Here is a 19,288-nt window from a genome sequence, read left to right on the forward strand (position 1 = left end):
ATATTACAAAAGAATGCACTAAACTAGCATGACCTCAAAGGGAAGGTAATTAATGAGAAAAGCAATTCATAATGGCAAAACCTTAGATGAGTGAAAATAGAGGAACATTTAGGAAATTTAAGAGACTGTTGCAAACTTGACTGGCATAGTGCAAAAAAATAGTTTGTTTGTCCAGATTATTTAAAGATTCTCTTGAGCAACACACAAAGATACTCAAAGGTCTTACAGAGAAAATGACACCAAAAAAAAAACACTAAACTGGTACGGCACGCTAATAGTATTACTATTATATGTGTACTGCAGTTCAATATCGAGGTGCCACTATCAAGCATTGCAGTAATTACTTACCCAGCTATTTCTGTTCATGCATAGAGATGTGTAAAGACATGCATTATTCAACACCTAACTTAAACCAGCACTTTCTAGGAAAGACAATTTCTTTACTGAGACACCCACACTGCACTGAACTGTATTACACTCTTCCCAATTTCGGTTCGCTAACAGTATAAAAATCCAATCGTCAACTTCACTCGAGCCACGTAATTCAATCTTTAGCAGAAATCCAACTTGACCACATCACCGTTACAGTCTCATGTTCATAGCGTATTGAACTGCAACATTAGCGTAAAATGGTGTATGATTTGTAAAAAAAGACTGGTTGAACGCATTTTTGGAAATATCCAAAGCATACAACATCTTCGTTTCTTCATAGAAGGAGTGGACACATCTGCAACAGGATACAGCTAAATGTTAAGGCCAGCATTAAAAACACAGTAAACTCATACTTTTACCGATTGCATCAACTAAGCTTGTCGTTTAAAAATTCCTTAATAAATTACACTCATTCAGTAACAACACAGGGTGATACAAACTTCAGCACTATAATTTGGAAAAAAATGTGTAAATGAATGTATGATTGCAGTAGCATAAAACATATGAAAGATGCAGATGCACAGTGAACCAAACCAGCACAAAGAGTACCCGTTATCTGTTTTCAGGAGACTTTATATGAGCGGAATATAACAAATAGAGCTCCTGAAGCTAAATAAATACTCGTAAATAACTGTAGAAGTCATTACTATACACTCCAGATAATATATTATCTAAATTATTTATATTGCACATTGTAGAAGTCATTACTCTAAACTCTGGATAATATAATATCTAAATTAATTATATTGCACATTGTGGGACATTTTAGGAGGTGTCTTTCTCGAGTATAAGATAAATTATATTAACTTACTATAATATATTATAATATATGTGCAATAAAGGTCAAATATGTACTTTTGATAAGCATAGATTATGGTCACCTGTATTTATGTTAAACTAGCAATAATTACAACACCATGATAGAAATCAGTATTTCCCATGTCAGAGCTTGCAATCAATCCAACTTTGACATGGTGGTAGTGGAGTTGTCCTATGCAGTGACGATCACAACTTTAAAAAAAGTCGCAGCGTATCCACAGAGTGAATGACTATGAGTGGGGCGAAGCGCCTGTCCACCCATCTGTGTCTGCCTGTCCGTCTGTGTGACAGATAGAAGGACGGACAGATGGATAGACGGACAGATGCCTTGGCCCACTCATCATCAATCACTACGCGCATATTCTTTGAATTTCTTATTACAACAGTGCCACCCATCGTCTTTATAGTCAACTATACGAAAACCACTAACGCCCTCTAGTAATATTATTTCCATGGACATATACACACAATGTCAACTAGTGAGCGATTCTTAAACCTAACTAGATGTGGCTCCTACTGCTACAATATACTATTATTACGAGGTAGCGACCCACACTCCAAGGAGCTTCACCCCTAAAAAAAAAAGGCATGTCAAACTACGAGTTACTGCACTAGTAACCATACAACAAAAACACAATTCCCAAAATTTATATTTCGCTGTACGTGCTTTGCCTCACACACGCAATAAACTCCTGTGGATTCAGAGGGATGCGATTTAGATGTAATTCTAATGCGATACCTTATCAGTCTAAGTTCTTCAAATTATGCTAAAAGATTAGGAACAAGCCCAGTGAAGTATTTACTAAGCTTTTTTTTTGGCATAAAAGTATCCAGAAAATGCTGCACAGCAAAAGGAAAACCTCATAATTCAGTAACTGAAGCATCAGAAATTAGGTATGAGTGACGGAAGGTAATACTAAATAGAGAAAATATAAAAAGAAAAATATTTAAAAGAAATGGAACGACATCACAGATTTTGGTCGTCAGAAATACAGGCCCATATATGTGTATGAAAAAAATAAATTGTTTCTACAGTCCACTCTCGTTAATTCAAACTCGAAGAGACCTCTGAATTTTGTTTGACTAATCAGAAGTTCTCAGATAGAGGACTCTCGGTGAGGTGACAATCCATTATGATTAGACATCGATTTCATCTCATTTAAAAATTTTTTAAGCCCTAACTGCACGCAGTGAAAAGAAAGCAAAGGTGTAAAGTTCACAAGCTTATAGGCCATTTTACTGCTGATTAGACTTCTCAAGAAATCGTGAATTACCAACTGCTTCATTGCAATAGGTACGTGACTTCAGCACAAAGCTCTCTACACCAGTTGAGAAGCATCACAGTTTACCATACATGTGCTCCGTTTCAAACGTTTGTTTACTTGCAAAGCCTTTTTTCTTGAAGGCCTCAGACGGTTGCTTTTCATTTTTGCACTGTTAGGATTATATAAGCACACAAATTTTTGAATAGTAGTGGGAAAGCAGCAGATATTTGATATGAACCAGCGAAAAGTATGAATTACCTGAATGATGGACTTTAAGTTAAGAGGCTTTTAAATACATTGAAAAAAATAGAGAGCCAACCAAAAAATTGAATTTTGTTTGAATTAACCAAAAGTATGAAATATCGGAGTATGATTTATTGCGAGTCTACTGTATCTGTGTACTAGCAGAGATTTCACAGTTGGTATCAATGTCTCCATTCTGTTTCACTAAAAGCATAACACCATCAAATTCAAAGTTATCAAAGTTATTCACCACGTTTCAGACACAATACCACACACACAAGTAGACATTCCACCATATAAAAATGTACAAACACAATTTCTTTAAAAATATGACAGTATAGTTTAAGACAAATTCATTATGCCAAATGACAAGTGAGCAGACTATGTAGGGCCTTGTGTCTCTCCCTTATGATTGCACCAAGAGTGAAAGCACAATTAGAGATACGACCAACATTCCAGTTTTGGAAACAAATAACTTGCATTGCTAGCACTCAGAAGGTACTCTGATGCCCTAGATCATAGAAAAATGTAAGTAATTACTGTTGAAGCAAAGGTGCTGAATATGTGCGCATCTGTAGAAACCAGGAAACAACCAAATAAAAAAAAATTACGGCATATTCACGGGGTGAATGATGATGAATGGGCGAAGCTCCGGAGGGATTCATCGGTAAACTGTGAATCTTCCGTGTAATTCGCCCAGTCGATCATCATGTAAAGACGTGAGAAACACTGTGTGTGTATATACACAAATCAACTTTTATTTGTTCTTAGACGATGGATGGCTTGCGATGTCCCTTGCCTCGCGCGCTCGCACATCGGGATTCTGTCTGCGAGCGTGCGCTGCTGCCGCCTTGCGCTCTCTCCGCTGTGCAGCCTTATCTATCCGGCGACTCCGAGCGCGCGCCAACAGCGAACGGATTTTATTACAACGCTCCCCCTAGCGTACGTCGCCGCACTAAATCGAACGATTGCCTTCAACCAATGACACGCGCCATATGTGACATCATTCCTATTTTATAAGATCTCGCGTCTTTCATCAACTACAAGTACCGCTTTCTAGTTTATAACATCTTGCATCTTTTCATCATCAGCTACAAGTACCACCATCTAGTAAACACTACAAGAACTAAACGAGAGGTGGCTACATACAGAAGACGGTACCGCCATCTAGTGAACACTGCAAGAACTAAACTAGAGGTGGCTACATACAGGGGACGATACCGCCATCTAGTGAACACTACAAGAACTAAACTAGAGGTGGCTACATACAGGCTACAGGGGACGCACAGCCCACGCCCTAAGGAGCTTCGCCCCTAAAATAAAAAACAAACAAATAGAAACTTTTGTTGTGCCTACCGAGTACTACGTCACCTTGTCCACAGCAAAGAAAACACTTGCCGAAGTTCTGAAGCTCACTACACTTTACATAAATCTAGCACTCACAACGTACTCTGATGCCCTAGATCATAGCAAAATGTAAGTAATTACTGATGCAGCAAAGGTGCTGAACATGTGCGCATCTGTGGAAACCAGAAAACAACTAAATAAAAATAAAAAACAAACAGATAGACAGAAATTTTTGTTGTGCCTACCGAGTACTACGTCACCTTGTCCACAGCAAACAGAACTTGCCGAAGTTCTGAAGCTCACTACACTTTACATAAATCTTGGTAGAGAAACAGCAATTTAAAAGTGAATGTCCATAAACAGTGTCTTTGCAATGTAAAGAGAAAATATCGCATAATGCCTCAAATTTCCCGTCGATATGCACCTATGATAATGCACAATCCAAGTGCTACAATGTTGCTGACACTCAAAAAGGGGTGCGAGACAATAAACATGGCATCAACTGCAACAGCTGCTGAATAGCAGGCTGTAAATTGAATGTCTACTGTAGCATGCTTTTCCAAAATAGTATGACAAGAAAGCTCTGCAAACACCAAATATCGTAAAGGCTCTGGTCTTGACTCCAACTTTTACTGGAACTGAGCAAGAAGGGTGCGGAGGATTTGTTCAAATGCACTTGCAATGTTTAAAGCTGCCGAACTGACAGAAAGTATCTTTAGCAGCTGGGAAAGCGTTGGCTACACCTGCATGAAAAGGCCGAAAAAACGAGTTCTACATACGGCAAATATCTATTGCACTAATAATAAATGAAAGTGGCAGAAAAGGCAGGGTAACCTATTCAAAAAGCCGCCTAACATCCTAACATTTGATCATTATTGTATCAAAACAGCCATTATTAAAACACACTTGCTCCGGGACAAAAATAAAGGAAGACGATTTTCTATATAATAGTGTACAACTATTTAAAATTTCTGAGAGCTATTGAGCACATTATGCATTAAACATAGTGCTGTGTTCAGCTTGTTGGTGCATGGATGAATTAAATAGCTCATTTTGTATATATGCTAGTGGATATCCAATTTTGAAAAGTGTTTTCCCCTACATCAACATTACAAGGTTTTTCGGGGAGGCCTGCACAGAACGTGCAGCCCTGTCACAGGGAAAGCTGGAAGAGCAGCTTTCATAGCGTTTTATGAGGCATTAGTAGATTGTTTTCTAAAATTACGCCCACTTTGGGAACGTCACAGATTATTCGAGAACCTACGTCGCCGCTAGCAATAAAAATAGAATATTCGATGGGAAGGGTATAAATGCCGACATGCTTCTCCACTTGTCAGTTGATCGACGCCCGACGCCCTGTTCGCCGCTATCAGTGCAAGACTGCTACTGGAATCAGACTTCCCATTCACCGGGCACAGGGTCACCCAAACAAACAGTTTGATCTCAACATACAGTCTCCCGTCTTTGGCCACTTCACGGCTCCGTGACATCTGGTGGAGGTTCTGGGTATACTGCTCAACGGGGGAACCCGGTAAATGAACAAAGCAGCACCTCCGCAACAGAGTGGGCGCAGAGAAGCAGCAGAGCGGGCAGGCACCTGACAACCGCCCGCTCTGCTACCACTGCCGCGAGGCCGGGCACACCTACCACTATTGACAGTACCGACAGATGGGTCTACGGGCCTTTGACATCCACGCGCCATGCCCACAGTGGACTGAATGACCGCATGACAACGCGGACTACTTTGCGGGAGAGCAGTCGACACCCCGACGACCTTATCGTTCGCCATCGTCAGGCCACTACGCCTCACCGCACAGCAGGCAGTACACCGGCTCTGTTCGGGGCTGATCTCCGAGCCCTTACTTAAAAAACTAAGGGCAGCAACCGATTGAAGTGCGGTTGCTGTACGACGAACTACCGAAGATCCTCCGCCGCCACCACGAAATTGAAAGTACCCACTGCAAGACAAAAAGGGTCTTGATGCCGAACCTTCGCAGCCTGCAGAAGACCTCGCGACGCAACGTGGAAGCAACGGAGCAAATAGACGTAGCCGTTATTACGAGTAAATGATACCGCTCACGGGATGTCGAAGACAAAGAACCTGCAAAGCCATAGGAAATACAGAAAGCAATGAAAGCCATGTCACACAGATTTCCTATGAATAGATTACAGCACCAAGCAATGACATATGGTTGCTGCTCTTGTAAATAAAGCATACTATGCAAACCACATGTTACTGTAGTAGTAACCATGCAGTGACACAGCATGTTTTACAAAAGCTACCATTTCTCTCTTCAAGTATTCCATTTACCCCTTTGCAGGTTGGCCTATATCTTTGTACCGATAATGTAAAGATCGGCTGTGGTATAATAATATTGATGCGAGGTAGGCAGGCAACTATAGTTCTAGACCCTGAGGAGGATAACGAAGTAGTTCGGTGGGTGCGTGCTCTAGTGCTTGTGCTTTTGGCCTTTGGGTTACGAAAGTAAACACCCTGTTTTTGTGCCTGCGTCCTTGTGCCTTTGTGACATTATCTGGTGGAGGTGCGGGATACAGTAGATGATACGGTCCCCTGAGAGCACACCTGACGTAAGTCCATTGAGTAGCTCAGCCGAGCTGGCCCCTGTGCACGTCTGTTCCAGCCGTTGTCTCCAGGGACTCGAGCCACAGAACGTTTTGCTGCATGAACGTCAGAGGACTATGAATCAAACACCGCCTAACGTCACCGCGCCAGCACCATCACACCTGGTTGTCAACCAGCCCAAGACATTTCACAGAGCTGCTTTTGAAGATGCCGACGACTGGCTCGAGCATTTCAACCGGGTCGCCGTCGTCAACGATTGGACCCTAGAGCATAAGCTACGCTATGTGTACTGCTTTCTCGAGGACTCCGCGAAAACGTGGTGTGAGAACCATGAAGCAACGCTCACATCATGGGACGAGTTCCACCAGCAGTTCCTCAAGGCCTTTGCCCGAGAGGAATGGAAAGAGACAGCGGAGCGTGCTATAGAGGCAAGGGTTCAAGGCTCTAACGAAAGGATGATGACTTACATAGCGGACATGGATCGGCTTTTCAGGCGTGCGGAGCCCTCTATGACCGAATCCTAGAAAGTTCGCCACTTAATGTGTCGTGTTAAAGAAGAGATTTTTGCCGTCCTGATTCGAAACCCCCCTGCGACACTTGCGGAGTTCCATGAGGAAGCCACTGCCATGGAGAGGGCCCTTCAACAGCGTGCCTGGCAGTATAACCGGGGTGTACATCCAAGTGAGGTCACTTCTGTCATTCTCGGCAATGACATCAGCACGTTGCGAGAGCTTATCTGAGCTCTCATTAAGGAGGAGCTACAAAAGATCCAGGTGACTGTTTCACCTGTACAGCAGCACTCCGTTGCGGAGATAGTACGCGCCGAGCTACGGCAAGCCGTTCACGCTCCCCAACAGTCCGAGGTGCCACAACAGAGGCACTGCGTCGAAATGAGCTACGCGGAAGCAGTGCGATGTCCTCCATCGTGCAGTTCAACCAGCGTGTTTTTTCCAATGAGTGACGCGCTCAGCCAATGGAGGTAGACTTCCATCCTTGCAAAGCCCGCCATTGATCGCCGAAGCATGACCGAGGAAGAGTGACATCTGGCGTCCACCTGACCACAGGCCCCTTTGTTTCCACTGGGGTAGGCTAGACACGTCTACCGAACATGTCCATACCGTCGTGAGGGTCTCTGTGGATTTTCGCCTAATGCCCCTCGTCCACGACCTTGCGAGCGACCCCTAGAAATAGAGTTTCATCTCGAATCGTCGCAGTATCGAACATCGGTTGCAAAAGCCCCGCTCGTCATTGCCTGCTCGCTACAGGTAACCGAGCCCAGCCTATTCACGCGGCGCTCCGAGACGCCGTCCACCCAGTCCTGCAAGTAGGGAAAACTGAGTTCAGCGACCTCTGGAGATGAGGCCGCTGACGCTGACTCTACGAAAGATCCTCCACTATGACGACAGCGACGGCAGCAAAATGATGTACCGACGCAGTCAACCGTGGTACGTAGAGTAGTGACATCAAACATTGAGGTAACTGTGGACGACGAAGAAGTAATGGCGCTAATCGACACTGGAGCAGACACTTCCGTTATGAGCATGGGTCTTGCCTGCAGGCTGAAGAAGGTTTATACCCAGTGGGCTGGGTCGCATATACGTACAGCTGGAGGCCATCTTCTCATTCTGGTGGGACGATGCACAGTGCGAGTCACTATTCACGGATTTACGTATCTAGGAGACTTTGTAATACTGCCAAGTTACTCGAGAGACCTAATTCTCGGACTGAACTTTCTGCATGATAATGGAGCCGTGATCGACTTGCAAGAGTCGCAGGTGACGTTTTCTATGCCACATGCTTTAGCGCGACACTCACTGCAGTTACGTCAATGCTTTGAGAATTGTTGACGATGACGTCACGTTACTGCCGAAGAGTAGCGTGTTGGCCTTGGTAACTTGCGACGTTTTTGGTGAATTCAACGACTATGAAGGTATTGCAGAGTCGCCGAAGAGTAGCGTGTTGGCCTTGGTAACTTGCGACGTTTTTGATGAATTCAACGACTATGAAGGTATTGTAGAGTCAAATATCCCGCTGCTACTCAAACGAAACATCTGCATAGCCTGATGCCTCGTTCGGTTAGAGAAAAAGCGCTCTCGAGTTTTGCTGACCAACTTCAGCAATGAGTTTCAGCACGTCCCTAGAGGCACTACTGTCGCTTTCTTCAGTGAAATCGCCGACTTTTCCGATATCGGCACATTGGATATGACTTCATTGCATGCAGAAGTTTGTGCTGACCTGGGAAGTTGCATTCACGTTAATCTAGACTTGCCAGGTTCACGAAAAAAGCGGCTGCTAAACCTTGTGAGGGAATTCTCGAACTGCTTCTCCACATCATCGAAAGTTCAACGTACCACCGTTACAAAACACCGCATTGTTACCAAGGAGTCGGCGCGGCCTTTTCGCCAACATCTATACCGTGTGTTCCCGAAGGAAAGAGAGGTGATTGAGCGTCAAGTTCAATAAATGCTGAATGATGACGTCATTCAACCCTCAACAAGTCCGTGGGCGTCACCTGTTGTCTTAGTAAAGAAAAAAGACAACACACTACGCTTCTGAACCGACTATCGACGGCTTTACAAAGTCACAAAACGCGACGTTTACCTCCTGCCACAGATTGATGACGCCTTAGAAAGTCTACGCCACGTCCAGTTCTTTGCATCATTAGATCCCAAGTCAGGGTACTGGCAAATTGAAGTTGACGAGGGCGACCGTGAAAAAACCGCGTTCGTGACTCCCGACGGGCTCTAACGAATTTAAAGTGCTGCCTTTCGGTCTCTGTTCCGCTCCCACCACATTTCAACGCATGATGGACACAGTACTAGCTGGACTAAAGTGGCAGACGTGTCTTGTATACTTGGATGATGTCGTGTTCTCAAGCACGTTTGACGAGCATCTTTCAAGGCTAAAAAGTGTCCTCACTGCAATAAGGAGAGCGAACCTTACTATCAAGCCCGAAAAGTGCTACTTCGGCTATCAGGAACTAAAGTTACTCGGCCACGTGGTGAGCCCAAGGGGTGTTCGACTAGATCCGGAGAAGTTGGCTGCCGTCGCCGATTTTCCTCGTCCTGGAGACAAGAAGGCTGTTCAGCAATTCCTCGGACTCTGTGCGTACTACTGCCGTTTTGTCGAAGGATTTTAGAAACTTGCCGAACCTCTTAAAAGACTGACACGACCAGATGCGCCTTTCGTATGGACGGAAGAACAACAACAAGCCTTCGTAGAGCTAAGCAATCGACTGCAGACAGCTCCAGTAGTGGCACATTTCGACGACACTTCGAATAACGCGTTCGATGCTCTTACCACTGAGCTATCACAGCGGCCGCATTTCGACGACACTGCCGACACCGAGATTCACACAGACGCCAGCAACGTAAGGATCGGAGCTATTCTAGTTCAATGGCAGAACAGCGCAGAGCGTGTGATCGCTTACGCGAGCCACAGTCTCACAAAAGCAGAAGCTAACCACTCTACCACTGAAAAAGAGTATTGCCTGCGGAACAATGTTATCTACAAGAGAAATCTTGAGAGCAGCCAGGAAACTTTTCTCGCCGTTCTTACGGCACTGCATGAGAAAGTTTTGCAGGCGTGCCACAACGATCCTTCTGCCGGTCACTTAAACTTTGCTAGGACATTAGCGCGCATCCGACAGAAGTACTGCTGGCCACAACTGTATTTGTTCATTCAGCGCTGTGTCCGCACCTGCCGTGACTGTCAGAGGTGTAAAGTTGAAAGTTGAAAGTTGAAATTTATTTCACCACAACGATACACCATGATTTACACAAACAAGAAACAATTGTGGCATGGAAAGTAGGAAAAAAGCTGCGCTATAGCAGCTTGACTAGCCCCACCTCCCATTTGTACAAGGCAACAGAAACAATGGCACACCAAACTCCATACAGTGTTCACGTATGATTGAAAGAAAAAAGAAAAGAAAATAACATTCTAGTAGTTGTTTATGAAGTACAGAATAGATGCACACTTGGGTGTTTACAAACAATTATTGGGAAAAAAGGCAACCAAAATAAGACGCTATAACAGAAAGGGGTACACTTAAAATTTCATGCATTTACAAGTACTGGGTGTAATTTTTCTGGGTTTATAGCTCTTTATACAAACAGGTTTAATATATCACTACTTGAAAGGAGACGCAATTGCTGTTCTGTGAGCTTGAACTTATTTAGTATATGGGGAACAGAGTGCTTTAGCATTTGGGGTCCGTAATTTGTTCGCGGTCGGGGGATGTGCCAGTGTTCAGAACTCCGCATCGGACGCAACAAAATTTTCGGCTGTAAATGTGCCAAGCCTCTCAGGTTTGCGCAATTCTTTAGAATTTCAGACCTCAAAGACAACAACAAGTTATGTTCATATGCAACACAAAATTTTAAAACTTTAAACTTGACAAATAAATGGGATGTGTGTTCTCTGTAACCTATATTTGCAACAGCCCGCAAAGTGCTTTTTTGAAGTGTATACAACTTTTGTTTTGATGTTTCAGTTCCAGAAGCCCATACCAACTGACAATAGCGTAGATGAGAACAGAAAAGCGTATTAAAGATAAGAAGTTTCTGGGGGAGCGGTAGAAACGACTGACACCTTCTCAGCACGCCAAGGGCTTTTCTTAGCTTAATACACAATTGTTCAGTGTGAGAATTCCAGAACATATGTTGATGAAAGATGACGCCCAAAGTTTTGACAGTCTCTGAAAGTTCGATATTGAAATTATTTAGTATCAGTTTTTGTGTGTTTTTACATGTTATTTGTGAGTTCCACCCACAAAGCCAGCCGGCTTCCTCCAACCTTTACACCCACCTCGAGCACCATTTCAGCAAGTGGGAATGGATCTTCTTGGTCCATTCCCTACGTCATCCTCAGAAAATAAGTGGATAATCGTCGCAACCGACTATCTGACTCACTATGCAGAAACCAAAGCTGTGCCTAAGAGAACTGCAGTTAAAGTCACCAGATTCTTTGTCCACAAAATTGTTTTGCGTCATGATGCACCTGCTGTTCTCATAACCAATCGCACAGCAGCATTTACGGCAGAGTTATTGTAACAAGTCACCAAGCTGACACACACCCACCACCGGAAAACAACAGCTTATCATCCCCAAACGAACGGCTTGATGGTGGAACGGTTAAACAAAACACTGGCCAACATGCTATCTATGTATGTTAATGTAGAGCACAAAACGTGGGGTGAAATTTCGCCGTACGTCACGTTTGCTTATAATACCGCTGTGCAAGAGGCCACAGACCTAACACCATTTGGGCTTGTCTATAGCCGCCGCGTCACAACCTCGTTAGACGCTATGCTCTCTGTAGACCAGGACACCAGTGGAAATGAGGTCATCTGGCACAATACGAGGTCACCTGGCATGGTCTTGAAACGTGGAACTTACGTGCTCAGCATCTCATGGAAAGCACGCATAGAGTATGCGTCACCCTAACTATGTGAAAATTGGCTACATAGGAAAGTTTGTCAGGCAGCAGAGGCTTCAGGTAGCACAACAGAGACTTTGCACTCAGTGATGCTATGTGGCAAGAATTTTTAAAGTGGTTGTGAAAAGACGGACACAGGAGTGCACCTGCAGACCTTTCGTGCCTTTGCCGATCATACATCATCGAAGACCTAGCAGAAAAAATACAATCTAAGCTGCTGGAAAAAAACTAGAGTTTCATTTAACACATTTGGCAGCCTTTTCACAAGTTCTGCAGAAAAACAAAAAGTTGTTGAAGTCCCCCTGCGAAGCGAACACCATTCTCAAATCCACATAATTCGGGCCATTGTCGTACTGGTTATCTGTGACGACATTCTTTCGCCGACAGGTGATTGCTACCTCAGCAAAGAGAAAGTCAGTGCCGATGAGAAGAAGTTCAATGCAGATATGAAAAATGACGTTAGCCAGTTGACTGGAGCTGACCATCTCTAGAAGGTTACAACAGGAGCAGCCATAAATAGTACAGGAATTCCACGATTTATTGCAATCAACACAGTGTTTGGATAAACACTGCAAGGACCCAGTCTTCAAAGTGACTCACTTGACTTCAACACTAACATCATGCTGTGCTTTGTAAGTAGAAGTGATCAGCGTCACGACACAGTCTCGCGTATTCCCCAATAATTCCTGCAGCTTGAAGCAGCAGCCGTTCCAGATCTTGGTGAACCACACTTACATGAGTGGATTGCGAACTTCCAAGGAACGACTGACGATCGAAATAGGAGGCATGTAATCACTTGGAAAAAAGATCAAAAACAGCTATTTGAAAATAACTGTTATGCCGCACTGACACGTCCACAAAAACTGGCAAAGAGGCTACAGACGAAAGGTTTGTTGGAGCAATATGGCCCAGTCGTCCAGTAATGCATGGGGCGACATCAAACTGAGATGTTACCTCAGAATGCTACAGTCTATTGGGCCAACTATTCTGAGCCACATCGAAGAAGTTGTAAAAGACGACTTTCTGACTTCTGAGCTCCAAGTCATGTTCATTAATTGGTATGTGGGGTTTAACGTCCGAAAACCACCATATGATTATGAGAGACCCCGTAGTGGAGGGCTCTGGAAATTTAGACCACCAGGGATTCCTTACGTGCACCCAAATCTGAGCACACGAGCCTACAGCATTTTTGCCTTCATCGAAAATGCAGCTGCCACAGCTGGGATTCAATCCCTCGGCCTGCGGGTCAGCAGCTGAGTACCTTAGCCACTAGACCACCACGGCTGGGCGCTCCAAGTCATGTTTCATACTTTGTCATCCACTCAAGACATACTAGCCTTCAATAACTGCTTTGATAAAGGAGTGAAGCTAAAGCCAGAGCGGAGCATTATGATGAATTCTATATTCGCATCCTTATTCTTGACTCATCGAAGAGATTGATATGATTGATTGATATGTGGCGTTTAATGTCCCAAAACCACTATATGATTATGAGAGACGCCGTTGCGAAGGGCTCCGGAAATTTCGACCACCTGGGGTTCTTTAACGAGCACCCAAATCTGAGCACACGGGCCTACAATATTTTCGCCTCCATCGGAAATGCAGCGGCCGCAGCAGGGATCCGAGCCCGCGACCTGCAGGTCAGCAGCCGAGTACCTTAGCCACTAGACCACCGCAACGGGGCGACTTATCGAATAGAGCCGAAGCTGATTTCATTCTGTGCACTTGGGGAGGATGGCAGGTGGAGCAGACTCATCTGATCAGTCAAACCACCATTATGCAAGGTGTCGGCTAAGAGAATGACTAAGAGCGAAGTAACTGAGACCGTGAAGTTGAACTGCCGATTTATCCGAAGAGGGCCAGCGAGAACTATGCAGCTCAAAGTCAGACAGTTCGACGTGATCGCAGGAAAAGCTTAGGATATTGTCATGAGGTCGTTACGTGGGTGAAGGGAGCAGACTTAATGTTGAGACGCAACTGTTTATTCAGCCGGGCTTGTGGACAGAAAACTCAAGGTCAGATTACCGCAACACATGGGCACCAATAATGGCGAACAGAACGCCGGCCATCGATCAATTAACAATCGGGGAAGCACGTCGGCATTTATACACGTGCTATCGAATAATCCGATATCACTAGTGGCCACGTGGGTTCCAAAATAATCCGTAATGTTTGCGATGTGGGCACAATCTTAACAAAACGATGTACTACAGTCCTGAAGCTTCTCGAACACTGCAGGCGTGGTTTGCGCTGAGCATTCCCGACAGGCTTTGTGGGCGAAAACACGTTGTGGGTCACTGAAACAGTTCTTCATAAACAAATATTTAAGCAGACCTACAACTAGAATAGGTAAGTCATTAACACAAAAATTCAAGAAAAGAACATAGTATCCGGGAGTACTTTCATTTCAAGGGTACCAATCTCTCTGTAGCCAAGTTTTTCTTCAAGACTCATTTTAAAGTTTTCATGACATGAGCACACGATGTGCACCGGTGTTTACATTAACTAGTTACAACACCGCTCTGCTAAAGCAGACATACTTTCCCACAGCTGAAATATTTATACAACTAATTAACAAAAGCTCTTAGCAATGTTTTAATCATTGACTTTACATTAGTTGGTTATATTAGGAAATTGCAGTGCATGATAGTTTTTAGCATAACCGTTATTAGAAATCACAAAAATAGCACATAGTTTGAGATTTTCATAATCTAATTTCTATGACGAAATTGAAACTGATCATGTCCGGCATGCAAAAAAGAGAGGCGGAACACCGAAATGGCTCGTGACGGGAAGTGACGAAATTTTATTGATTGACTGATATGTTGGTTTAACGTCCCAAAATTACATGATTATGAGAGACGCCGTAGAGGAGGGCTTCGGAAATTCCGACCACCTGGGGTTTCTTTAACCTGCACCCAAATCTGAGCACACGGGCGAAATGACGAAACTTGTATGTAGCAGAATCTGGTCAGAAAAATCAGCGAGAATTCTGAAATACATGAGGACGCAGCTTAATGTTGGAATGCGATGGGTGTTTGTTTGTTTTTTTAACTTAAAGAACCCCTTGGAGTGAAGGTTTTGTTTGTGAATTTTTTACAGTAATTAGTAGCTTTCACACCTGGTAACGTTAAAATTGAAATGCTTTGATGCACTGTATGAATATTGCTAGCTTCGTTAATTCAAAACGATTTTGCATCAGTTCAAAACATCCATATAAATACCATACGAAACTAGCCTCTCACAGCAGGGCAATGTCCAAGACTATGTGTGCTCAGGCTTTAGTGACATTGAATGCGCTATTTAAAAATAGGGCAACTCCAAGGCAGAGAAGATTAAAATGATGTAGGTGCTTTGAGTGCGTCCACATCAGAAAAAAAAGCATTCTTGGTGTAAGCAGCCAAAACCACCTTCACAAGGGGGCCCCTGTCTACGTGAAACAACAAAATATGTCATTTCACCTGAATACTCTGATGATTACGCACTTTTACTTTAAAACTAAATTAAAATATCTTATAGGCAACACTTGTCCCTAATGATCAATCAGAAGTGGGCCCCACAAGCAGGACCATCGTACAACACAAGCGTCTCGAGTTTCCAAATTTGGCATCAGGTGTTCTTTAGGATGCACAAAAGCAATGTCACCTGTCTGCATGGAATGCTGCACTCACTGCCCTTGAGTTTTATGCTGCCCAGCCAAAGAAAATATTGATGTTGCATGTTTTTCATTGATAAAATTATTTTTTTGTTTGTACAGTTTGAAAGAAACTGTGAAGCATCAAAGTAAGGTGATACAGAGGCCCAGGTGACGCAAATTGCAACTTTTGCCGAAAGCTTGTGGCCCCACCTGCATTCAACCGAACTTCGCCATTTCATTGCAACGCGTCATTCTGGTCAGGCACGGCGGAACAGTCAGGCCATCCACCCACTCTTCGTGTGTCTTGCACAATCAGTTTTAATTTTAACCTTAAAATTCGATGATGAACATTTTGTACTACATGCAACTTTTGCGACTTCTAAAAAAATAGGCATGGCGTAAATTGGCACACCTTATAGCTTTGCATTATAAGCACCTGCCCTCGAGTAAATAATTAAAAAGGTAATGAGTTTTTCTAAGTCACAACAGTCATTTTACCCGGAGAAAAGTATTTCGGCCTCGCATGGAATTCGTGAGTGAAAATTACAGGTGCCTTACTACCATAGAATGCTTTGTGAAGATCTGCATATTCTATAAAAAAAACACCCCGTCCTTTGAAAGTGTACATTGAGTATGCATACAAAGAGTATGGATCGTTAAATATACAGTTTCCACAAATTTTTTGTAAACAGAGGCACAATTTTATGACACTCAGGTATAAACTTCACACACTGCAAGAACTCCATTCTTTCCCCACATTTTCAGCCATTAAAGAGAACAAAAGACGAATACCCAATTTCTCTCATTTCAAGATAACCGGTCCAAAGCAGCAGTCCATAAATGTGGTGACATTACTGCCAGAACCTTAACTTCATAATGAATGTAGCTTCATTGTAACAAAGTGAGAGTTAAATGGTCTCTGGCACAACGCACTTCAAGTAATGTTTCATGCGTGCAATTTCCTGCAACAGTGCAGATTGATTTGATATGTGGATTCTATAGTCCCAAAACACCATATTGACGCAAGGCAAACGCAGTATTCAAACCATGCGCGCTAGTTCGTGCGCCCCCCCAAGAGACCAGTGGCTTGATAATGAAACAAGAAAAGGTCGTGACGGCGCGTGCCTCCTCAGCATGAGATTTTGATGAAAAAGAAGTGGTGTACCGCTCCAGGGTTTCTCGGAAATTGATCCCCTTTTGCTGATCGCCTGTTAGAAACGCCGCTACATTTTCCTTTACTTTTCGGGCGCAAGTTAGCCACAATAAACAGCTCTTCGTACACCATTTGGATTGTACGTAACAATATGATTATGAGAGATGCTGCAGTGGAGGGCTCAAAAAATTTAGATCACCTGCCGTTTTTTAACGTGCCCCAAAATCTGAGCACACGGGCCAACAGCATTTTTGCCTCCATCAAAAATGCAGTTGCCACCACCGGGATTCGATCCCGCGACCTGCGGGTCAGCATGCAAAAGCACAGAGATCACAGCTGAAGCAAGAAAATCAGTGATTTTACTACACAATGTTATCCTTAGCATACATTTGCAGATCAAAAATTGCTTACAGTAAACTACACTGCTTGCTAGTGTTATATTTGGCTTATTATGGCACACTGCTCTAAAACCTAGCAGTTTTTTTAACTTCCTGCCCAAGGGATCAGGACTAACCTCCATTTTCTGCAATCCTCGGCAAGCGCGCCCCGGATTGTAGTAGGCATGCTTCATAATTTCCTTGATTTCTGCATGCCACCAGGTATGTGGCAGTTAAAGAAGACAACCACATTGGTTGCACATGTTGAATTCCGAATGGCACGTCCTTGGAGTAAACAAAAAAGAAAGAGAAAACCTGGCCAGTTGAAAATTCACTTCAGCAGCACAGTGCAATCGGTCAGAGGGCATGTTTTGCACCTCACAGCAATCTACACATGTTAGGCGCGGCATCTAATCTGTTAGCGACTTGAACAACTCGTACAAATCTTGCAATGATTTCGTAAATGCTTGTCAAAACCATTTCACGATTAAAATGAGCTGCATAGGTGACAATGGCCTAGCAGATAAAAAACAACACGTTTGTGAAAGTGCAAACGTGTTTTTGTATTAACTAATACTTTAATACAATGATCTTCCATCAATCAGCAAGGGGCGCGTCTAGGTTACAAAGTCAATGTAGATAACAGCAACACTAGGAAATTAAAAGGCCACAAAAAAGCCTTGACAGAAATCATTTAATTATTTAATACGGCACTGATGGAGATGTTGAAATGACTGCAAATACATGCCAATGTTGGGTGCGTTGTGTTATACCGGTTACTAACACACATATCCGGCACATAAACGAATTAGGTACTCGCGTTATAATTATAGCCTTCGCAAGAGTGGCAATGAGGCACGAACACTGGCATTGCATGCAACAATTGAATACGCTCGGAAGGCACGCGTCCAACAGAAGCAAGGACACGAGAGGCGGAGGTTCGACCAAATTAACAATTCATAACACAGACAAACGTAGTCATCACTCGATACAGAGATTGCCACGAAAAGTAGCAATGCGAACTACTACTAGTTGTAGCGGCACACGGACACGTGCACTACTTCGCTGATTACTTAAGCGCGTTCATTTTCAGCTCAACATTCATTATCCAAATAATATTCCATCATTTCAATGTTACGTTTGACACGTTGGCGCTCTAACAATGCGTTAATTACACACACTGCTACATTTGAATGGCATACTACGTTTTCGAGATTACCCGCCCAGAGGGCTCGGACAACATTTCAGACAAGGAATATTATGTGTAAACATGCTTCGCTTTGTTTGGAATCGTGACAAAGAAAACAAACGTGCAGCAGTACGTCACCTACGAAGCTTGGACTTGCCGGTCAATGCACGCGTGATAGTCATGCCGTCCATTGCGAGCGTTCGACGTTCCGCGCGGCTATCACGACTGCACCCGAGGACACTTGCCGTTGCACTCAGCATTGACGCATCAAATGACACCATGACACCTTCGCGAACCTCCGGAACGTCAATGCCAGGTTGCCGCTTCACTGACGCCGCACACGAGTTCGGAAAATAAAAGTGGCGCGTCCCCCCAACACATGAATAGGAAATAAACACAACTGCGCAATTGTGATGTTGTCACGTGACAGGCAATGCGCATTGTGGTTTCGGTTTCGAATTTTACTTCTTGTTGCATTTTTTCTTCATAAAAGCAATGAGCATGCATATAAGTATTGAAAGTATGGAATGCGCGAGTGGCTCGATCTGTATATGTTCCGACTATGCTTATCGCGTGCAAGGGGTGTGGTATTTATTTAGAAGTCTCCAGCGTTCGTTTTGTGCATTGAACAATTTTCGAAAGCATCTGTGCTCTTGTCGCTCTGCGTGAAGACATTGCGCGTTGTGATGTGTGACACGAGTCTTGCATTGAAAAACACTCATTGACTGTACTACTGTAACTGATTGATTGATATGTGGGGTTTAACGTCCCAAAACCACTATATGATTATGAGAGACGCCGTA

General features: G+C 43.7%; 1 protein-coding gene across 1 annotated transcript in view; it reads right to left on the minus strand.

The window, feature by feature from the left end:
• Positions 1-19,288, minus strand: part of LOC142772259 (uncharacterized) — a 50,773-nt gene that overhangs the window by 21,841 nt on the left and 9,644 nt on the right. Inside the window, exon 2 of the mRNA XM_075874455.1 lies at positions 17,434-17,630. Coding sequence (XP_075730570.1) covers positions 17,434-17,630 — 197 coding nt within the window. The remainder of the gene's footprint in view (positions 1-17,433; positions 17,631-19,288) is intronic.

Source organism: Rhipicephalus microplus, chromosome 9 (assembly GCF_043290135.1).
Source record: "Rhipicephalus microplus isolate Deutch F79 chromosome 9, USDA_Rmic, whole genome shotgun sequence".
Taxonomy (NCBI): Eukaryota; Metazoa; Arthropoda; class Arachnida; order Ixodida; family Ixodidae; genus Rhipicephalus; species Rhipicephalus microplus.